The sequence below is a fragment of the Chaetodon auriga genome, chromosome 17 (genome assembly GCF_051107435.1).
Source record: "Chaetodon auriga isolate fChaAug3 chromosome 17, fChaAug3.hap1, whole genome shotgun sequence".
Lineage (NCBI taxonomy): Eukaryota > Metazoa > Chordata > Actinopteri > Chaetodontiformes > Chaetodontidae > Chaetodon > Chaetodon auriga.
The window spans coordinates 14,728,579-14,752,334 of record NC_135090.1 but is presented as its reverse complement, the minus strand read 5'-3'; the positions used below and the strand labels follow the sequence as shown (position 1 = coordinate 14,752,334).

Genomic DNA, 23,756 nt, shown 5'->3' with positions numbered 1-23,756 from the left:
TGTATGATATGGATATTGCCAAACACATTGCCCCAAATGAAGACCAGATCAACTGAGGCTGCATCGGGTAATTTTTATTGCCCTTTATCTTTCAAGGATTTACCGATAATACCTTATCACACAGCGTAATGTTCCACATTATTTCATGTATATGTCATGCACCAGACTGAATCATATGCATGTCTTTTATCACGAGACATCATTTAAAAAATATGCCATGCACCGTACTGAATCACAGACACGCCACAACATTTCACTACATCACATCTTATACGACACTACATCAAAGCGGGGGTCTTTACGGGTGCGTAAATGTGTGCTGTACCTGACCTGAAGAGGAGGGACATTCATTTAGAACAAGCACAGACTTGCCGCCTTAGGGGATGAGACGCGCACCACGTAAACCACAATGCCCTGTGGTTCAAGCCATCCTGCTTTCTCTCTTACTCCATTTGCTCTCTAAATAATCTTTAAAACAGAGCAAACACAAATGCAAACCAATGCCTGAACAGACACTATGGAAATCAGAGTACAAGTGGTTCACACCAAATGCTGCCTGTAGTTGACTTTAAGATCTCTGCCTCTGTTACCTTATCCAGTTACACACTCGTGTGGATAACTGCAGATAAAAAGACAGCTCTTAAACGTTGCATTCAAAAATGCACTGCAGTATTAGAAGAGTGTTATGTTTCCTTCTTGAAACTGTGGCAATTATTTTGTCAGTTGCAGAAATGCACACAGAGACAGTACAAACTAGTGATTAGTGAATTTCAGTGTCAAGCCAAACAGGAACTAAATATCCACCATAGACTGCTACTAGCCAAGATGCAACTATCCAATAATAAGAATGAAAATGGCCATCTCTAACATGATTTGAACCACATCCTAGGAAGTAAGTTGTTGTATCTTGATCTCCAAAAGATGCATTACATTTTTTCCTGGATCCTGTTAGCTTCAGTATAAATCTTTGAGCTACGAAGACCCGTAGCAATTAGAGTCGACCTGACCCGACACAGAGGTGGCAGGTTGGTGCTCGGGTGTGAGTGGTCAGAGCTTCACGAGGACCTCTACGTTAAAACTTTTTACGACGTATCTGACCTGTGCTCCTTTGCAAATCTGACTTTTACACCCTGCGTTGTGCTCATATTCATCAGTTAGACACTCGCAGAAATTCTGTGAGACAGAGAAATGGAGGCTTATCAACACACTAAGCCCGTTTAAAGAGCCAGACAGAGATGACAAAAAAGTGACAAATCATTTAGTATAACTCCAAATCATCTCTCATCCCAGTTCATTCATTTTTCATCTGTCTTGACAAGTTGTTCTATTCACACCGGACACCTGTGAAAAGGAACATGCATGTCAATGTGCAAATCTACATCTTGCTCAGGATTAGCATCTTCAGTTCTGTCAGACTTGTCTTACTGCCATCAGATGAGTGTCATTTCCTTCCAAAGAAGGGTGTTTTAAAGTTGCTGAAGCATTAATCAGTCAATTTGAAGATAGTTTAAGTTTTTAAACTTTAGAAATACTTGTACTAAATGTTATTATTATGAAAAGGGCTTCACTTAGAGCCAATATCACACATTTCAGTACACATTTATTTAATGTAAACGGCAGAGCAAACTGTATAGAGGCCTTTAATCTATTAGAAAATTAACCATATAAATGGATTTACCGCATATCACAGTGTTGATTTTGTAATGATCAACTTCATGATTGCTAAAATTCATGATTTCATACACAGACATTGGTCACCCTCCCTTTAACATTCTGCTCACAGTCAGTGTTGAGGACATTTCATTGTTTGCTAGTTGAAGTAATTAGTGGGCAACAGGAAATTTCACATTCAGAGACACATATAGTCAAGTCGACGGTAATTTACTAGTTCAAAAGCAGGCGTATGTTGGGCAGGTGGTGGAGGCAAACAAACAGCGGGGAACTGGCAGGTAAACAACAGGTAACGGTCGAGAACAGAACGAGAGCGCCGATGATCTGGCGAGCTGCAGTAAAATCCTGTCCTCAATTAGGAGGCTGATGAGGGAATGAGGGGACAGCTGAGTAGGCAAGCGAGCGGTCAGTTGATCTCCTGAAGAGAGACGGCAGCGACACACACAGACACACACTGGCACACAGAAAAGAGGGAGTCTGAGGCTGAAGATGGGGGTGATGGTGCGAGCACCGCAACAACCTCAGAGGAAGGGAAGAGTGTCTGTCGAGCCTGCCTCTCCCACTAGAAGAACATCTCTTTTTTTACTGCTTGTACACGTCTCTCCCTATTTTATCCTTTACTCCCTTTCTCTCACTCTCCCCGTCTCATCCTCCTTTTTCCGTCTTTTGTACACTGCCCATCCCTCCCCCTCCCTCATTCCCAGAGGCTCTGTCCTCAGAATCACCCAGATTCTTCATTAAAGAGCTCAGCCTGAAACCATCAAATTACTATGGAGAAAGAGAGAACACAGGGAGGGGAGGGGGAGAGCACTTGAGGGGGAAAATCTGTTTTTCACTGTTTCACTCGCATCGCTCTCTCCGTTGCACACTTTCCTGCACATATTCTACATTTCTCACTGTCTCATTTCTCGCACTCTGAAGGCAAAGAGTCGCAAGGTTTCTATAGCTCACCCTCTCCACTCTCGGTCTCTCTCTGTCTCTGTCAGCCCCGTTCCCCCCGATCCCTCTCTTCCTCTCTGTCTGCCCACCCCTCCGCTCCCTCGCTCAGGTTAAGTGTTAATGGGATTCTATAGCTCTCTGATGTTATTGCTTCATTTAGTTTTGGCAGAATGAGCCTTTAGAGCCAATTCATTCTCTCCTGTTCTCATTTAACCTTGGGGGTGGCATGACGGGATGGCCATTACTAGACTTCTCCCTTCTCTTCTCTTCTCTTCTCTTCTCTTCTCTTCTCTTCTCTTCTCTTCTCTTCTCTTCTCTTCTCTCGCTCTCTGAAAAACAGGTCTTACTATTGTCTTCTCTATATTTTCCCCATCATTTAATTTCTTCTTCTTTTGCTCTTCCCATGTTTCCATCTTCTGTGAAATCGGCCAATCAAAGCACTTTCCCCATATTATCTGTTTATGATGCATGAGATGAGATGGAAGTTGTGGCAACTTCACGTCTGCTATTTCTTTAGTTCACTGATAGAGCTGGACATGCAGCGAGCTGTTGTGTGAATTGATAACATGAAATTTGAGCTGGCTTTGCGTCGAGCCATAGGCATTTGTATGCGCAGTATGATGCATAACCCATGGATACAAGAAGACGGCTGCAGCGCTGCCATGCTGAATATTTAGTTAACACCACAATAACAAGCACGGAAGAAAAGTAAAACAAGGGCATTGAGTAAGAAGGGAAAGTTACAGTTTTAGGTAGGCTCTCATTGTGCTGATTTACATTGGCCTGTAGGCCGACAGAAATCATACAAACACACTTAAGCCGTGAAGCAGAGAGACATAAAATATCCCTGCAATGGCGTCTCTCTCTTGCTGCTAGTCATTAAAACGGCCTACCTCTGCATCTTCTCGACAGCACGAACAGCATAGCACTTTTTTAGGGCTCAGGTTCAGAAATGTTAAACATTTAGCAAAAGAGCGCTCTGATCCAAATGCATTTCCCACAGCTTCCTGTTCGGAGTTGGTATCTTAAAAGGAGGCACCTGGTGGATTCAGCTCAGTGAAACAGAAGTAAGGGGAAAAACACTAAGTTGCAAAGGGGTCTGGCCATCAGTCTTCCTCAGCTAAAGCCCGGCTCCACTCACAGTGGCTCAATTTATACAGTCCAGGCACAAGCACGTTGAAGGGGAGCGGATGGCAGAGGGTTTACTGTAAGACTGTCACAGGCAATCTATTATTCCCCACCCCTGTCTGCGCCCCCTTTACATCACTGACTGCGCCGCTCGCCAGGTGTTTCAGATATTCCCACAGTTTCTTCAAGGTATCCCTCGATCTTATTATGGTATGGGCAGGGAGGAGCCTCCACCACCTCATTGTCTCCAAGACAACCAAAGGAAGTGCTTTATCAAGCGGAAATCCAATTCTGTCGCCTCATTGGCTAGAAGCCATAGATGGATGGAAATAAGGAATGCAGCAGCCAATTAGAAAGAGAGAGACGGAGAGGGTGACAGCAAGAGAGAGAGGGAACGGTAGAGAGAGGCAGCAGAGATGGAGGGAGAGAGAGAGAGAGAGAGATGGATGTTTCATGAACACCAACCTATTAGGGCAGAGGAGAAATATGTTGAGTATTCAGTTTCATCTATTGCACACACACACACACACACACACACACACACACACACACACACACACACACACAGGCACACGAACACACACTCTACACCGAAAGAGACAGAACACACACATAAACACTGACTCGCACAGTGTCGGTAATGAGTTTCCAATCTAAGTATATTCACTACAGTGTTCACATGCATGGACATACACACACACACACACACACACACACACACACACACACACACACACACAGGCACACAGGCACAGTGTGATGTAGTTGTATTCTAGTTGTGCTTAAATGCTGTGTGAACAGCAGTGATGTGGCATTAAAGTATCCTGTAAAGTGCACACAAAGACAGTAAGCTGGTGTGTTTCCAGCACAGCACCAAAGACATGGTCTCTGTTACACAGCCAGCTAACTCAAGCACCAACGGCCATTATTTCCAGCCGTTTACATCATGTGCCACTCACTCAGTAAGTGCTCCCCATTCATTTTATTTATTCAGCAGATTATTTTGAATTTGTTGATGCCTTCATTGCCCTCTTTCGGTTTTGTCAAAGCTGTTTTTTTTTTTTTTCATTCTACAGGCCAGAGTTAAAAGCAGTGCGGAGGAAATACTCCCAAATGCATGTTCAAATGTACGCCAAATAACAGCAATCAGCCTCCAGAAAAGGCCAAGTTTCTCCTTTCAGACACAGATGAATGGCAGCTGCAGTAGCACAGCATCTACTCACTGCTGTGACCTGCTGCGGACATTTGCTGGAATATTTTCCACTACTAAAGCACCGTCTGAAGTTCTTCTGGAAATTCAGGGCTGGTGTGAAGAGTGCACTCAGGAAAGCACACTGACATGAAGTATGTAAAAGCCCAATCTGGACTGGTTGAAACTGAACTCATTATGGATCGTGTAAGGGGGACATGATTGTTCTCTGCAGCATGCAAACCAGCATAGTTAAACCATCAGTTGTGCTTTATATAAGAGAAGCTCATGCACATTTCCTGCAGTGGAAGCACCAGCAGGTTAACTACTGACGTGAGCTGGTTATTGCAACTAGACTGTGCAACACGAAGAAGTATGAAACATGGTATTTTCATTATCATAATCGGAGCGATTGACACTTTAAATGCAGGATTCGGGTCTTGCCTGTGGAAAAGACACGCAGAAACATTGTTTACGTATACTGGTGGACATTATTTATTGTCAGACCTGTTGTATTGAACGCCTGCTTTGCACTTGTAGGAATATTATGATAAGTGTGAAAATGGTGACAATGTATTCGCAGAAAGAGACCCATCCATCTTCAGAAAGCTGTGCCTGTCAGTATTAGTTAGTGCCTTAGCGGATGTGTGCTTGAGTGCTGGTCATACAGTGTGTGCGTGTGTGCATGCGCGTGTGTGTGTGCTTGTCAGAGTTTAGCAGGTAGTTGATGCTTTACTCCAGTCTGCTGCCTTACATGCCGACAAGACTGAGTCAGCATTGTGAGCAATGGGCAGATCACTGCTTGGTTTTATTGTGGTTTGGCAACATCAGTTGTGCTGTCTCCTGTAATATCAAGTAAAAAGTCCACCTGTTAGCAACGTCAAGAACTGACTGAGCTTTTTGGGGTGAAAGAAATAAAAAATTAACCCCGTGAACAGAAGTGAATGAGGCGACGCTGCCCATAGATAAGTAGTTAAACAGCAGATGAGTGGAAAGGCATGGCCGCCGTTTGGAGCGCTGAGTTTTGCATTTGTTCCCTCTCTCTGCACAGATTGAATGGTTAAGGTCACAGCGAGGATAAGCTGTTTATATTACAACATGTGCAAAAGTGGTATCATGGCCCCGGGTATTCAGGTTGCATATCGAGAAGGGAAAAAAAAAAAGAGCTGTATTCATGATGTCAAAGAGGATGTTTGAATACATGCTGCAGGAACAGATGCACAGAGACATTATCATATGGATACGCAGGTAAATATGCTGTCGGTTAAAACACCAGCAGGCTGGAGACTCAGACCTTTATGATGTTTTGGCTGGTTTTGAAGTCCTGCAGCAGAATATTGAATCTGGAAATCTGAAAATTCCTCACAAGGAAAGAGGAAGAGAGGAAGGGAAGGCAGAGTGAGGTTTCAGTCTTCCCCTGAGGGTCAAGTCAGAATTCAAGTTTGAAATATTCTAACGCTGTACATTGCTAGCATCAAAGATGTGCTCATTATTACCCCCAATTCCTCTCTGTTGCCTCCTCCTCCTCTCCTCCCTTCTCCCATCTGCCTCCATCTTCCTCCTTCTCTTTATCTGCTCTCTGTCCGCCTCATCCTTTCTTTCTCTCTCTTCTCTCCTTTTCTCTTTTCTCCTCTGCCAAATGCGTTTCTCTCTGGTCTTAGATGAAACAGAAAGTGTTGGTTTAATAATTCCTGATCAGAGTTTTGAGCTGTGTGCTGATTCTCTCAGTTTCGAGTGCGGCGCAGGAGGTGTTTCTCGTCTCTTCCTCGTTCCTCTCGCAGCACTGAATGAACTCGAACCGCGCTGTCTGATGCATTAATGAATTCTCATGATTCACCTTTGTTCATGTATAATTCCATAAGAGGGTAAACGTGTCTTTGATATGGTCATAGGTGAAAATCTAAACAGCTATGGAGCACACGCTGGTTATGATTGGGTCAGTGGTGTTGTATGGTTTGGGTAGACAGTAGTTATGACATTGTAAATTTTATTTTTTTGACCAATGCGTTTCATTTCAATTGCTGTTTTTTTGTAGTATCTATACTCGACGGTATGAGTGTATTTTACCTCAGCCTATTGATCCTGCATGTTCAGTGCTCCTGTTGAGAAAGTGCGACATCTGTTGGGACTGCTGTTAGAAAAATCTAACTACTTTCAGAAGAAAAATTGTTGCATTAGGGAAATAAAGTTGTAATTTCTATGAAAAGTTGTAATTTTTCAAGAAAAAGGCTTTTTTTCCTTACAGCAGCTCTATTACTTGTAGATATGATGGCTCAGTTCTACAGCTCTTAAACTGAGGTCAGTGAATATACTGTAGAGTTCTGAGGTCTCTAATGTTTGTTCTCTTCTTCTTCTTCTTCTTCTTCTTCTTCTTCTTCTTCTTCTTCTTCTTGTGCCTTTTGATTTACTAGCCTCGACTTTTGTGGTCCTAAACTTAAATAGAGGAAGCGGCATTAAACTGACCGACATACGTGTCCGTGTTTTTCTGTGTGTACTTCAGGTGATCCAGATCAACTTTGAAGAGTTTGACCTGGAGATCGCCTACGATACTCTGACTATAGGAGATGGAGGAGAGGTGGGAGATCCTACAACCATACTACAGGTGTAAGTATTACACTATCCTTTAACATATTCCCATTTATTAGCCAATCAAATGTGGACAAGCTGTAAAACTGTTAGAGAAACACTTTTGACTTTGGCCTTTATAAATATAAAAACTTGACTTCACTACATTATTCATCTCAGAGTCTGAGGTGTGAAATCCCACACTGTATCTTATCTATTAATACCAACATGAGTGGTGGCAGTTTAGTGTAGTAGCTGCTTTAAAAAAAAAAAGTTTTCAGGAGCCAAGAAGTATCACTGATATGTTTAACGCAGAGCATGTTTGTACCAGGCAGAATATGGCAACAAAACAGCTTCACCAAATGAATGTTTTCCTATTAGCAGCAGCGCTATTGTCAGTCTGTCGAACGCTCCGCAACAGAGTCTGAATGATAAGAGTAACAGCTACGACCAAACCGTCTTCTTGTACTTGGTTCATTTCCATTCTTGTTGTTGATGTACAGCCTTCAGCTGCCAGCAAGCTTGAACTTTTCCATCTTCTTTTTCGCAATTAGTCGGATTGTGAGACAGCAGTCTGCATTATGTATGCTCTGCAAAAAAAGATGAATTGTTCCTGATTTCTTTTTTTATTTTTTTTTGAGAAGTCTCTGTCTGCAGTGCCCAAAAGGATGGCAGATGCAGAGTCTTTACAAAGTGGATGATTTCAATTCACTTTGGAGTCGGTCACTGTTAACTTTCAAGCCGCTGGCTGTCGGAAAAAAAAAAAACACGCCGGGAAGTGTGAATGTAGTGTGAGCAATTTGCTTTCCTGCGGGAGCGTTCTGCAAAACCAAAGCAAACCGAAGCAAAGCATTCAACTCCCGCGCAGTATGCTTCTGCAATTTGTTCACACTCGGAGCAGCACTTGAGAATTTGATTATGGCTGTGATTGCAGTGATGAAAGTGATGCTTTTTTTCTAATGGTGATTGTGATGAGAATGATTTAATTATAATGTGTTTTATGCCCCAGCCTATCAGGTAGCTTTGTCCCTGACCTGATAGTCAGCATGACCCACCAGATGTGGCTTCACCTGCAGTCTGATGAGAGTGTCGGATCGATAGGATTTAAGATCAACTACAAAGGTAAGAAATAAGCTTATGTCAGAGAAAAAGTAGACGATTTATACATGATGTGTGTGAAGGGGCTGGGAAAAGTTTTTGGGTAAACTTTACCCTCAAAAATATTTGTTGGCCACTGAACCTCCTCCTTATGTTCAATTCAATTCAGTACACTCTAGGCTTTTGCTACTACAGCCTTGCCTGGTCTGGTGTGACCATGGATGTATTAAGGGGAGCTGGATAGTGTGTTCAAAGATGGCACTCCGGCCATTCTGATGAAAGTAGCTCACTGGGCACATGTGGCAAAAAAAGCCTGTATGGCTTTTTCTCCTGGCACTTAAAGTGCACGGCAAAATCCTCCTCCAGCTGAGCCTGGTGAGGGGATGCAGGTCCGAGCCAGCTGCCTTCCTGTTATGGGTGATCAAATTCTGATCATGAGAAGAGTCATATCGAGTTTGTGACACAAACATGTATTCATCGTTTTCCAGCTGCTCCTTTTCCAGTCATTGTGTATGGAAAACATGCTTTTAGGGCCAGAGAGTGTCACTTTAGTGGTTGAGGTTGCAGCACTCTGTGCAAACACTGCACCAACATGGCTCCACAGCCCACTTCTGCTCCTAGGAGAAACTTAAGATAAAGCTGTTTGTCTTACTTTACAACTAAATACACCGACTTCACTCCCCTCTCTCTCTAATTTTGTTACTGTTATGGTATGATTTACCATGTCACAGACAAACATTTCAATGATTTATTTACTACGATAAAACAAGAAAGTCAGAGGAGACGAGCTCAGGTGGTGATGAATAATACCTCTGCAAAGCAAGAGACTGAAGAAAATCTTGTGGTTGTGCCTTTGTCATGTAACACCACAGGCCACAGTGGACTCTCTCCAGTATGCCCACATGGTCTCACTTTGAATATAAACTCATTGGAAAATGCAAACAGATTCTGTGTATTTGACAACATGTTTGTACAAATGAATGAAGTAACACTGATTCTTTCATTCATTTGCTTTCTCATGGATGCAAACAATTGGCACGTCTCTGTCTGTGTGTTTTTGTACATTATGGATTTGAGCTTTGGAGGGAAATGCCGCCTTGTCTTCAACCACTGAAGGTCCACAGATGATCGCAGGTCACCCTCAATCAGTCGAGCATCTCAGACGGTTTTTGTTTGCAGATGATTTTAGCGAAAGAGCAGAGCAGCAGTGGGAGAAAACAGCGTGCAGAGACGGAATATTTTCACATCTAACTCTGGAATTATTCTCACCTGACAATGTGACCGGAGGTAACAGTAATTACCGGGAACCCTGCTGTGCATTATGAGCACAGTATCCTGTAATTTAGATGCGTATTAACAGCATTAACAAAATATTTTTTAAAAAAGTTAAATCTGTTAATGTTTCTGGTGCTTTCTCACGAGGGAAGCAACATTTAATCGACCAGTCAACTGATCATGCTTATCGCTAGTTTTGAGACGAACAGCGGGTCAGATTTGTGTGTGAAGGATGAACCATCATCACCTACTTTCACTTGAATCTTTCACAAGGAAAATGCAAGTTCTTCTAAAAGTTATTTTCTAACTATAGAGTGTATTTCAGGGCATGTTTTTCGACTGTCAGGATAAATGTTCTGCTTTATTTATCTTAAAAACAAATGTTTTTCTACCAACACCTGACCTTTATCTGAATATCAATTAAAAGCTGTTTTTATCTGTTCTGTCAATGCAACCCCTGCCATACTGAAAAAAATTAACCTTTCCAAAGGTCTCTATTTGATAGATGTAATGTGAATTTGATTACAGGCCATGAAACGCAGAGAGGTGAGCTGTGCGGCAGGAATGAACTTTGTGCGCCTCGTTTGGGTGGATTATCTGTGGATTTACTGTCATAATGAGGTCACAGTGCTGAACATGGTGATGCACAAAGTTCCAAAGCTGGTGGGACAATGATACGTGTTGTTTTAAAGTACTTTACCCCTTTATACTCTTTGAGTTCAAAAGATACTGCCTCTAAATGGTGATTAAAAGAACACAGTCCAATTGAATTATATGGTTTTTACTATTGTTGTATGGTGCAGTTTTAAATTCTACAGCATTTTAGGTCCACTTTGATTCTGCTGTGTACGAAGTGGTTTCAGTCCTGCAGTCTAACAGTACAGTCCTCATGTTTGATTCGTTTTGTAGTATCTGTTCGAGCTATAATCTGCTCCAAACCATGCAGCAGCTTCAAACATGATTAGATAAAGAACTGCATATTTAAAAATTTCCAGGGTGTCAAACCGTCTTGAAATCATAACAGGCGTCTGCTAAGAGGCTGCACAATAGCTGCACTTATCCTCATTCATTCCTCCGGAGTAATTTCCCCAAAGAGATCGATAGAAAAATTAATGGAGAGAACCGCCACTTAAGTGCATCCACGCTTTAATACTCCTTTGTGCGAGCATGACAGTCTGATGTTCTCTTATTTGCAGGGATTTAGCTGTCTATACTCACTGCAGCAGGTATATTCTACGTACTTCTAACTATGTTTATCCAACAAGCTTAATGAAATGACAGCAAATGGTTTGTAGGTTCATTCGATTGCCCGGCTCATGTTTTCCAGCCGATATTAGCTCATCATAGATATATTGGTGTAAAGCTGTGTGTCAGCTGATGAGTAACAGGACACTTCAGTACCCAAATGTACATATATATCCTTAAGTTGGACTTTCTCACTTAAACCACCATGACCTGAGAAGGTCCACAACAGTAAGAGCGAGATAAATGTGTTTGTCTCTGAATGCTGGCGCCATCACCCACAAGATTTAGTTGGTGGCGCCTGTGGCTTTAGTGAGCGGCTGTGTGAGATGCATGTGTGTTTTTGAAAAAGACACTGTTTGTTTGTGTGTGTGTGTGTATTCCTAAAGCCACATCCCGTAGACCTTGGCTATGAAATATAAACATTATCAGTAACTCTAGCCTTGCTGCAAAGTCACCGATGCACTGCACAATCTATGTGTGTGTGTGCATTAGACAGGTCCTCCATCAGTGAGCCAACGAAGCTCCACCAACAAGTCACTCACCTCTTTCACTCCACACATTCACCCTCTCTTCCCTTCCCTCTGTCTGTCTCTCCATCTGTCTCATTTTTCCTCATTAGCCCTCTCTCTATCCCCCATTCTCTCTCTCTCTCTCTCTCTCTCTCTCTCTCTCTCTCTCTCTCTCTCTCTCTCTCTCTCTTTCTCTCTCTCTCTCTTTCTCTCTCTCTCTCCCTCTCTCTCCCTTCTTCAGAACATCACAACATTTTCTCTCTCAGTTGCTGTTTAATGCACTGTTGTTTGGTTTCTTCGCGTCTCCCTTTCAACCAATTTCCTGTATCAGAACACACCTCTTTTTTTGTGTTGTCTTTGACCAGTCCTGCTTCTGTTTCTCTCTCTCTCTCTCTCTCTCTCTCTCTCTCTCTCTCTCTCTCTCTCTCTCCCTCTCTCTCCCTCTCTCTCTTTTCTCTTGTCACCATTCATCTATTATTAAAGCCAAGGTCACCAACCTTGCAACACTTTGACTCCACTCCCTGTTGCTAGGCATACAAATCACACACACACATATATACACACACACACACACACACACACACACACACACACACACACACACAGAGCGGTCCAGACTGCCTGTACAGCAATCTTTCAGTCTACCCCGACTCACAGCGTGTCACAGCTATAGATTTAAGGGAGCACTGCAACATTATTGACATCATTTACATTAAAGTTTCAGAGTTTCTCTCCACTCTATGAATAAATGAATTGATCATAAGCTTATATATCAGTCAGCACAAGCATAAAGAGGTGTCATTGATGTTTTAGAGCGTAATATATCCACGTGTTATACGATACCTAGAGTACAAGCATTTTCAAAGCATAATATGTACCTTGAATTTGCTTTATTTTTCCAGTTCAGCAACAGTAAAACAGCGTCTGAGTGATTTAATTTTCTCTGAAATGAAACAGATGAACAGTAGAGTGCGTGGATGCATGTCAGGGTTTCTGCGTGTGTATTTACAGAATGAAATCCGCTTAAAAATGGCTTTCGGTCGGTTTGAAAATAGACACCACCACAGTGAGGTTTCTCAATACGATTTGAATGTGTATCTCAGGTATATTTCTGTACATGTATTATTTAATAAAATGATATATATTCATAAAATACACAGCAAGAAGAAGAAATGTACTGAACTTGCTTGGAGTGGATGCAGCAGGGCCTGGACTACTTTCAGATGAAGCTTTCTGAATAAAGTCCATCTCATAAAGTCATGTATTATTAACTTCACCAGTCATATTCTGAGTCAGAAAGGAGTTTTGGCGTGTGGCTATACAGATTCCACCCTTTTCAGTTCTTCCTCTCCTATTTTTCTTTGAAACTAGTGATTTGGTAAAGCCCGTCCACGCTGTTTGCAAAGACCTCAGAGGGCCCGCAGCAGTGTTTTGTCATCAGCTCATCTTGCTTTTGAGATTTTAAGGGCCGCAGCAGAATGGGGTTTTAATAATACATTTGATGATAATTCAAATGCAGCAGCTGCCAATTGGATTGATGCAGGATCCAAAGCTCCACACAGAGTAAACCTTCTGTTCCACTTAGGAGCAGCAGCTGATTCCTGCCAATTGAAGCAGGCACAGGTGCTCATTTGCCCTCACTCACCTGCTGCTCACTCAGGCCACGTTTCGACCGTGGATGTGGCACCTGTACATCAGACTGAACTGTCACGTGGTGTGTGACGTGTCTTTTGTGAAGCCAGAAATGAGCTTTTACTAACAACACATAAGGGCCATCTTCAGACCAGTCGGGACTGGCCAGAACTGGGTGATTGATGTTAGAAGTTAGAAACATGCTATACTATATTTATAGTTTGTACATTAATACAATATATATCATAGTCAGAGCTGATGGACGGTGTATCCCAGATGTCGAGTCCTTCCTGTGAAAATGCCAGCCAGCTGATTATTTATATATGTGAAAAGGCTGCAATTTGTGTTTTACTGTGCAATCCTGTGTTGCAAACTGATAAAAACATGTATTTTTTGGGATAAATCTGCCTGCTAAGCATATGTCTACATAGATAAATAAATCCATCTGAGCATTTTTTTCCCAATATGGTGCCCTTAAATGACAGAATAACAACCGCAAATATTTGCCTCACCTCTCGTCTATTTTTACTGAGACACATGTGAATGGTGATTTTCGAGAATTCGTTTCCGGCGATGAGTCATTCCCTCGAGCTCCGGCGTTTTTTTAGTGCATCATTCCAGCATTATCCCATCATCCTGTGTTATGTAACACTGTGCTAGGAGACTACAAAGTGCAGCATAAACATCAAGTGCCTGCTTCACAGCCAGGTCTAAAAGAGGGCTAGATGGTACATGTGTTAATCTCATGACAAATGCTGTTTATCTAGTTTGCTCCACATGCTAGATGTTGCGAGGTTTATCTCATAGCATGCTATTAGCGTACGTGCCATTACTCTGCAGCTAAGGCTCATGCATTAAACACACGATATCACGGCGCCTTCCCGGAGAAGCAAAAATAAAATTCCTGAATTTGAATGTTTCCACATCTGTAGCTTCTTTTTTTCCCTCTTCATCAGGATCCCATCACCGTGTCATAACGTCAGCTCTTACTTTTGAGATTTTATTTTAGATTTTTCATCTGCTTTTTATGGTTTTTAATATGTGATGTGTTTTATAGGAGGGAAAGATGTCAAGGTGGATTTTTACAGCACAGTTGACCCCTGATTTGATGGATCTAGAGTGTGTGTGTGTACGTGTGTGCTGGGAGGTACAGAGAGACCACAATGTCTGTGTTTCCTTCATGTTTCCCTGCATTTGTGCAGCCATGTGCTTCTGTGTGTGGTTGCAACATGACTCCATGGCTGAAATGGAGAAAGCAAACTTTAGTGAAGAGGGAAAAACATGACTGCACCTCAACGTTATTTGGCATCATATTTGAATACGTGTGTGAAGGACAGAGCATTTATAAGCTCAATAACAACAGCATCTCATATTTTCATATATGAAATTTAATAACGCGCCCAGCACCACGCTCCAACCAGCATTATTGTAAATAATTCCCGCACCCGTTAGATTTGTGCTGGGTCCCGCAGGATCTCAATCTGGTTGCAGCACTGTTGTCCAGGTAGCGTGCAGGAGCCTGTTAATTACACAGCACTAAACAGCATTTCATTTAGAGCGGCCGAAACACCATGAAATATGAATTCATGAAATATTCATTCAAAACATAACCAGAAATGTGGTTCAATTTTACAGTCAATCACCTGAATATTTGGGTAGTGAGCCAAAGCTGGACGCTTTTTTCGGTTGTGTGTGTGTGTGTGTGTGTGTGTGTGTGTGTGTGTGTGTGTGTGTGTGTGTACCCACATGCATGTGTGCTTCAGAGGTAACCTGTGACGAGCAGGCCTTACTTCATCACAAAACTGTGGACAGCATTTCATTTTCTACTCATGAATTATTGACTCATGTAATGTTCACTCCTCATGTAGCCACCAGTGTTCCTGATATTGAAGTGCTGTGTCTGTGCTGTAGCTCACTCAGTCAAAAGCCTTTGTAAAAAAAAAAAAAAAAAAATGGGTAGTTTCTCTCATTAGGGTTTAATAGTGTGTTCTATACATTTCAAATCGCGTATGGCTAACGAGTGAGTGCAGTGAACTGTCCTGATTCCAGATTTGACTGATGGCCATTTCAAAATTCCCCATCTCCTGAATACTAAAATGGAATAAACGGACAGGGATTGACTAAGCAATGTTGTACTTACTTAGAACATATGAGATGCCATTTTGGCCCTCGTTAGTCACGAAGTCATTTGGAAGGCTCATCAAGAAGCAGCTCCAGATGGTTTGGAGCTCATTAGACTCTTTGGTTTTACTATAAGCAGGAGAAGCATTTGAAAAAAGTTTAGTCTTGGCATGCTCTGATTGGTTTTAACCCTTGTTTTGGTAGAACACTGTGTACTGCGTTCACTGATGTTTGGTCAGATGTTTATTCAGAGTTTCGAACATGTTGCCAGACACGGAGAGGAAGTAACATCGCAGAAGAACAAAAATGGCAAAACTGCTTGCGAGGTGCAGGTGCCCTGTTTTCTCACCTGCACTTTCTGTACACAGATTGCAGGAATGTTATTGAGGACAGGCACATCCTGAAATCCACTGATTATGTTGAAATCACAAGGCTATTACAGGGTCATGAGACAGAGTCTGGGCCTGGAGTTGAGGCGTTTTTACAGCAGTCTGGAGTGATGTATTTCTGCCCGGTGATGTGTCCAGATCAAAGAAAACAGCCCAATTATTATCTGTGATCCTGAAGTCCAATTTACAGAGAGTTATAGGTATGTGGGAGTTACACCAGCGAGCACAAAAAACATTTTGTGCACTTTATGTAACAAGAGCCGACAAAGATTGTGTGTTTTAATGAGAACAGGAAATTGATGTCTTTCTTATACACACATCTCACATCAAATCAATCCTCAAAAGCTCCTCAGTGGCCTGGTGTGGAACCTGAGAGAGGCTGAAAAAATGTCAGTATTGTGAGTGTAATAAATGAGATCATTTTCATTCAACAGACCGTCCTCACTGATGTCTACAGTGTGAACAAGTCAATTTGAGTCTCTCCCTTTAGGTCACACATTCAGACAACCAAAAGCTAATTAGGCAGGCTGAATTTCTCATTTATTCCTCACACTGCAAACCTGCTTGAGTGTGCATACGACTTTCCAGTCAAGCCCTCCTCCTCCGTGGCTATTACAGCTACCTCAGATTATTATTTTATGTGGTTTAATGCGTTTAATGCATCTCGCTTTTGTTTCGGAGACGCTGGCGAAGGATACACATATCGCAAATAAAGTACGGCAACGGCCAGAACTTGCAGCGGTTTATAGCATATGACAAACATTAGACTATGCACACAACTATACGACCATACATTCAGCATTCGATTACTATTAGCAACCTAGCCGTGAAATCAATTTCACAGTGGTCACAAAAGAGAAACAGCCAATAAGCTTTTTCCCTCCAATCTCATTATCCCCCCGAAATCTATTACCTTACTCTCTCCGATCTTTAACGGTAGTGCATTTACACTCCTCTTTTGTGTATGTGTGTTTGTTTGCATGGAGTTTATGGTGTTTGTGTGCATATAAGTGTATTCCCATGGATATTGTGGTGTGAACATGATGGAGTATTACAGAACAGACTGGGATGGGGCTCAATGTGCAATCACAAACATAATATTGAAGTTGCACTCACAAGCATACACATTCACTCACACACACACACACACACACACACACACACACACACACACACACATACACTTTAAGGAGCCTAATCCCCTTTGTGCCTCTGTCAGCCATGTTGTGACAAACACAATAGGATTATTCGTGTGTGTATGTGCATGTGGGAGACAGAAATGTGTGTATCCCTGTATGTGATGCTGTGGGATAGACATTGTGTGTGTATGAGTGGTGCATACATGTACAGTATTTGTGTGTGTGTGTGTGTGTGTGTGTGTGTGTGTGTGTGTGTGTGTGTGTGTGAGTAGTATAGGAATGTTCCGAAAGTACGCCCGTTTTCTCTCCAAAGCAATTTGTTCTCTATTCTCCTGCAAGGTGCGTGCGTGTTCATGCACAAGCATGTGTGTTAGGCAGGTTGTGATTGGTTGAGTCTGCGAGTCTCATAAAGACGATGTCATGATGGAAATTAATGCAATACATCACAAACACGCACTCAGATACGCGCACAAGCACACACACACGCTCAGGTATACAAGCAGTGGAACACACACACATAAAGCACACACCTTCGCTTCCTGCCACGGACCACTCCTGTAAATAACACCGAAAATAGGAGTGGAGAGCAGGGGGAATAAAGGAGGGGAAGGCTGGGGAAATAGAGGGTATATTTCCAGAAATACCATACACAAAATGTTAAAGAGAATTATGGTGACACAGTGGCACCTTTATGTAGAATCAAAGAGGGATCCGTCCAACCTCATGGTCAGGCCGAATGTGGGAAAAAAACAGGTGTCATGAATACTTGTCGAGGCCCACAGAAGGAGATGAATACAAACCTGCTCCATTCTACGTGAACCAAGAAGTAGAAGCAGCAAACCAAGAGCCAATCATCTTCAAGCATGATTCCGGTTTGCAGTATTTCTGTTCAAAATGGATGATGAGCTCTTGTAGCGTGACATCGTGGTTCACAGCAGGGAGAGCTGACCGCTGAGCGTTTAACACTGCGTGGTGACTGGAGAGACGGTTACAGCTCGACACTGGTTTGAGTAACAGATATCACTCTCTTTTGTTGAAATGACAGAGGACAGATGTCAGCGAAAACGGGTGTAATAATAGCAATCCATGTGGCTCCAGCTGCTTTCCTACACCTCACTTCCACTTTGAACATACAGTTACAATACAGAGACATGAATGGAAACACCTGATGGTAGCAAGTTTTGAATGAAAGGAACTAAGTCGTAACCACTGCAAACACGGCACCTCAGGTTCATGAGGGTACGTCCAATTAGCAGCACGGCAGAAAGTATTTTCTGACCTTGCATCATTGCCTCATAGTGTTACTCTTAAAACATAATCCACCTTCATGCTGGTGTTTTTAGTTGTGAAGAAGCTGCTTTGCTGTTTTTATTATATACCATGTATGTTATTATGCCTACCTTATGTGTGTCAGAAATCATTTCTGCATGGTGGACATTGACGTACCAAATAAGCTAGCTCCAGTAATTGGGTTGGATCAAGATCCATGTAAAGGATAAGGCTGGCAATATCCTTTATTTATTCTTTCTGTCAGAAAAAAATCCCATAAAAGACCAAAAATATTGATGTGTTAGTCCATCTCTCAGTACTTTCTGAATTCCTCAGCCTGTGAGACTCAGCCTCATGTATATATATATACACACACACACATATACATACGTGTGTGTGTGTGTGTGCGTGCGTGCGTGTGTGTGTGTGTGTGTGTGTGTGTTCATCTCAAATATTTCTTAAAACAAGCAGATGCTATATTTTTTTTTATTATTATTTAATAGGAGTTATTATCACATTTGTGGGGCACTATTTTCTGCTGTGGATTAACACAGATTTGGTGCTCCAGTGAGTATTTATGGCAGCAGGACATTAAAAATGTGGGACTGACTCAAAAGAAATGTTCATGTTAATGAAAGAACATGTCACCAGTCTTAACAGTTGGGCTCATTGATGCCTGTTTTGCTTTTGGACAGCAGTGGAGCTCAGATGCTAAATGTCTCCCGTGTCTTTACAGAAATAGACAAAGAGAGTTGTGGTGACCCTGGAACTCCTCTCTATGGCATAAGAGAAGGAGACAGCTTCTCAAACGGAGGAATCCTGAGGTTTGAGTGCCAGTTTGGCTTCGAGCTGATTGGAGAGAAAACCATCTCCTGCCAAGACAACAATCAGTGGTCAGCAAACATCCCCATATGTATATGTAAGTATTCAGATCATTGTGTCGGTGAGTTTCAGGGGTACGGCCGCAGAGTGTGCAGCCGTACCCCTGCTCTGATGTTGATAACTTTCAGTCTGACCTGTCACCATGGTGACAGTACAGGGTTTATTATGGCCTGGAGCAAATGATGACCGATGATGCTCTGGAGATGAATATTTAACAGAAAATTTCTTTCTCTTCTTTCTCTTCATCTCTTTCCCTCCCCTCGCCTTCTTTTCCTAATTGTTGTTTCTCCCCACTGTCCCTCTCTGTCTGTCTGTCCCTCTCTGTCTGTCCCTCTCTGTCTGTCTGTCTGTCTGTCTGTCTGTCCGTCTGTCCCTCTCTGTCTGTCTGTCTGTCCGTCTGTTTGTCTCCATCCATATTCTGGTACGTCTCTTCCTCCCACAGTCCCTTGCATGTCCAACTTCACAGCTCCCTCAGGAACCGTCCTCTCCCCAGATTACCCAGAAGGCTATGGGAACAACATGAACTGTGTCTGGCTCATCCAATCGGATCCAGGCTCCAGAATCCACTTGGCATTTAATGACTTTGACCTCGAGGCACCCTATGATTCCCTGACGGTGAAAGATGGCGAGACAAATGATGCCCTCGTCATCGGGAGGTTCTCTGGAGCTGAGAGTCCTTCCCATCTGACATCCAACACCAACACACTGCGGCTGGAGTTTCAGGCTGATCACTCCATGTCAGGACGAGGATTTAATATCACATACAGCAGTATGTCATTTTTTTCTATTTCACTTTCCTATTTTAATACAGAGGAATGATACATTTTATCCGCTGTGCTATAAAACAGGGTGAGGCTGTAGTATATTGATAATAAACTACAAATGACCAAAGTCTGAGTTTAACACATGAGTTTGATTCACGGTTATGGCAGGAAAAGGAAGATAATCGAGGGTTATACTCATACTTTTGCAGCAGAATAATGCAGGAGAGTGTGAGGCATTGTTCTGCTCTGAAGCTATAAAACAACACTTCTCATATGACTCCACATGAATTTTATGTATGACTTTCAGCACAGACCTGTAGCGGTTGCATTAGATGTGAGGTGGTTTCATTCTGAGTGTAACAGTATATTCATCCATTTTTGAACACATTCTGTGGCCTAAAATTCAAATGTATTCTCCTTAATTTTCATCACAACAATCACTTAGAGAGAGCAGACGTGCTGTTTTCCCCCCCTGAAATATGGGTTGTTTCATTTCAGATAGAAGCTTTTTTAATTCGCTAAAAGTTAGATCAGACTGGAGGCCTCAGCAGCTCGAAGAGATGTTCCAGCAAAGACAAACCTCATCGACGCATGAGGGGTCATGCGGCCAGTGAGCCAGTTAAGAATAGAGGTCGCAGAAGAAAGATGAAACAAGGCATTAAAGGAACGCTTTTTGGGAACTTTCTGGCTTTTTTTTTGTCATACCCAAAGTCAGATGAGAGGACTCAAATCATTTTCATCTCTGCGTCCAGTACAGAGAGGGCTCCAGCATGTGTTTAGCCCTGCTTAGCACAAAGACCAGACAAGAGTGGAAACCTAGTTCTGTCAAAGTGAAACTTCCAAAAACTCCCAAATTGCCTTTTTTTAAACATCATACCCTGCGTCTTTAACCCATGTCGAAACACAAACCAAGAGTGTTTTAGGAGCAGCTAACATCTCAGAAGTTCTGTCTTCATTGTAAAGTTGTCAGCCGTGCAGACTTTAGTAACTGATCAAAACACAGGCGACTCTCAGATGTATTGACGACGAGCTCGCTCGACAACAGGATACAACATGTACAGTAAATACGATCGTTTTGGATTTGTTGGAAGGAGCATTTGTTTATTTTTGATAGTGGTGAACTGTTTGCCCCTGCTTGCAGTCTTTGAGCTAATTTAGGCTAAACACGTCTCCATACCAGACAAACAGAAATGGAAATTGATATTGATCTTCCCATCTGACTGCAGGGGTTGATGGCAAACAGACACATTTCCCAAAATGTTGAAGCATCCTGTCCACAAGTTTCCTCACAGCGAGATTTCAGCTCACAATATTCTGCGTATATATATATATATCTGACTTTCTGAACACTTTTTTGGGTCACTGCATTTGTCATTTCTGAATCTTTCCGTCACCTGAGCCGGATTGGTTTTTAGCAGGCAAAACATGGAAATATTAAGGCTGGACTTTACAGCCTTCAAATCTGATGAGCCAGACCATATCCCAAAGCAGATAACCTCGCATGAATTTTATCAGAAGTTGCTGATATTGAAGCCAAGCATGGTGCAGATGTACTGTAGCATGAGCAATGAGCACATGTGCAAAGATATAGAGACGTGGAGCAGGAATACAGAATAGATGGATTATAGGAGACGTATGTAGACATTTTCCATCATCATCACCGAGCACAAAGACGTCGTGCCGCAGCCATCTATCTATATGATTGGTTCTCAGAAATGTAATCAAAATGATGAGCTAAATGTAGTCTGTGAGTGCCCGTTAAGCACTGGTCTCACACTCCTCCATAACGTTTCTTGTGTATTTCTCCCTCTTTCTCTGTGAGCGTCTAGTCTCTAATATCTTCCTCATCGTATCTGTGTTTCCTTGTAACTTTTTTTCCAGCATTTGGCCACAACGAGTGCCCAGACCCTGGCATTCCCATCAACGCTCGCCGCTTTGGAGACAGTTTCCAGCTTGGCAGCTCCATCTCCGTGGTCTGCGAGGATGGTTTCATCAAAACCCAGGGAACCGAGACCATCTCCTGTCAGTTAGAAAGAGGAAAAGTCATGTGGAGTGGGCCCATCCCCAAATGTGAAGGTAAATATTGACTAGATTGCTGATTGAACTATTAACTCTGGAACAACATGTCAGCCAATACATCATCATTACTGCAGTATGAAGACCCAGGAGGTGGAGAGCATCTGCTATCTGTACTGGTATTTGAAAATATGAAACTCTTTCTCGTAAGTTATACGTGGGAAGAAATCTATGCAGATGACCTTAAACCTGAATGTAAAGTTAATGACACTTAGCTGAATGTCTTAGATACAATTATCATGTGAGTTTTTTTTTAAGAAAGTCAGAAGAAGCCAAGACCGCTTTCTCCAAGTGAAGTCTGCTTATTAGTGATCACAGCAGTCCACTTTAGCTGCAGTTGTTTCACATATTCATCTCCATTTCACACTAAATCCTTATTATTTTTCCATTTATAAATGTATTGATTAGTCAAGGTGACATCAGCACAAAGTCTAATCAGCTTGTTGGAAACTTCAGAAAGAAGAAATGTTTTGTTTGACACATTAATCTCAGATGGAGCCAAATAAGTCACACTGTATAAGTGCTTTAGTTAAAACTCCAACGCCAGATCTAATGAACTTGAGATATTTATACACAGGGAGTGTTGATAGAACCGCGTTACAAAGAAAGGTCAGGTTTATTGTGCTCCAGGTAAAATATTTTCCTCAGATGCTTTGAAGCTAATCTGTGTCTTTAACTACATGGATGGAAAATCGATGTACTTGTATTCAGCAGGTACAGACCTGAACGAATTGACTTCAGACGCCAAGTTAAACTTTAAACAAGATCAAATTCAGAACAAGACTGGAACAGAAATGCTGCTGGCTAATGGAACCTGGTGATAACCGTTAACGTTCCGCTGAAAACTCTCTCGTTTATGCTTATGGATGAGGATAATGAATATTCCTGATGCTTCGTGTTCCTGTAATTGTTCATGTATATGTTTTGCTTTTAATGCCATCCAGTCCAATTAAATGTTTCTCTCGCTTTGTTAATGAAGGACAAAACGAGAGCGCACGGATCGTCTTTATTTTTAATGAGCGTCAACGGCATTGATCTAATGATGCATAAGAATGTTCAGCAGCGTGAACGTGTGAAGAGGCCGCAGTTCTTCCATATCTGTCAGTGTTGTGTTTTCAAGGTGTTGCACTGCCTCCAAGTGGCCAAAAAGTCAATTTAATGCAGGTTTAAATAACTAACATGATGAAGACAGTTCAGACATACAGACACTTAAGAACTTCCTCTGCCATGGCCAAGAGTATAGGACACAAAAACAATACGTCAGCCTGTGATAATCAACAGTTGTTATGTTGGATATGCATTTCATTGTATACAGAGTAAGAAGTGCAGGAGATAAAAACTGTCCCCTCTCCTCCTCCTCCAGCCCCGTGTGGAGGCCACTATTCAGCCCCGAGTGGAGTTATCTTGTCTCCCGGCTGGCCTGGTTACTACAAAGATTCCCTCAGCTGCGAGTGGGTGATTGAATCAGAGCCTGGACGCTCCATCAAAATCACGTTTGACAGGTGGGTGGCATAAATCTCTGATTCCGCGTATAATAAAGACTATCGGGGCTCTGCACAGGCAGAAGTGTGCAGATTCATTAGACTCACCATCAGTTACTTCTGACAAGCAAAGATTTACAAGACTTAAAGTTATGGGAACTCACCAAGAACATGGTAATTATCTCCTAAATTTCATAGGCTGTGTAATTAATATTGGGAGTTGTATATTGATCAGGAAGGCTGGGTAATATTTTGGTTTACGTTATGCGTTCCCATTAGCTGTGAACCGGTGATAGAAGCAATGCTGTAGAGGCCCCTGTAAAATCATTTTTCATTGGTTTGAGTTTCTGTTTTAACTTTATTTCATTGTAAAGTGCATTTAAC

At 42.2% G+C, this 23,756-nt stretch overlaps 1 protein-coding gene across 5 annotated transcripts in view; it reads left to right on the top strand.

The window, feature by feature from the left end:
* The window catches only part of LOC143335403 (CUB and sushi domain-containing protein 3-like), a 318,991-nt gene that overhangs the window by 216,285 nt on the left and 78,950 nt on the right, over positions 1–23,756 (top strand). For all 5 annotated transcript variants that reach the window (XM_076754808.1, XM_076754807.1, XM_076754806.1 and 2 more), the window contains exons 12-17: positions 7,428–7,531; positions 8,502–8,614; positions 18,906–19,088; positions 19,494–19,820; positions 21,697–21,891; positions 23,255–23,393. In XM_076754808.1, the coding sequence (XP_076610923.1) occupies positions 7,428–7,531; positions 8,502–8,614; positions 18,906–19,088; positions 19,494–19,820; positions 21,697–21,891; positions 23,255–23,393 (1,061 nt within the window). The remainder of the gene's footprint in view (positions 1–7,427; positions 7,532–8,501; positions 8,615–18,905; positions 19,089–19,493; positions 19,821–21,696; positions 21,892–23,254; positions 23,394–23,756) is intronic.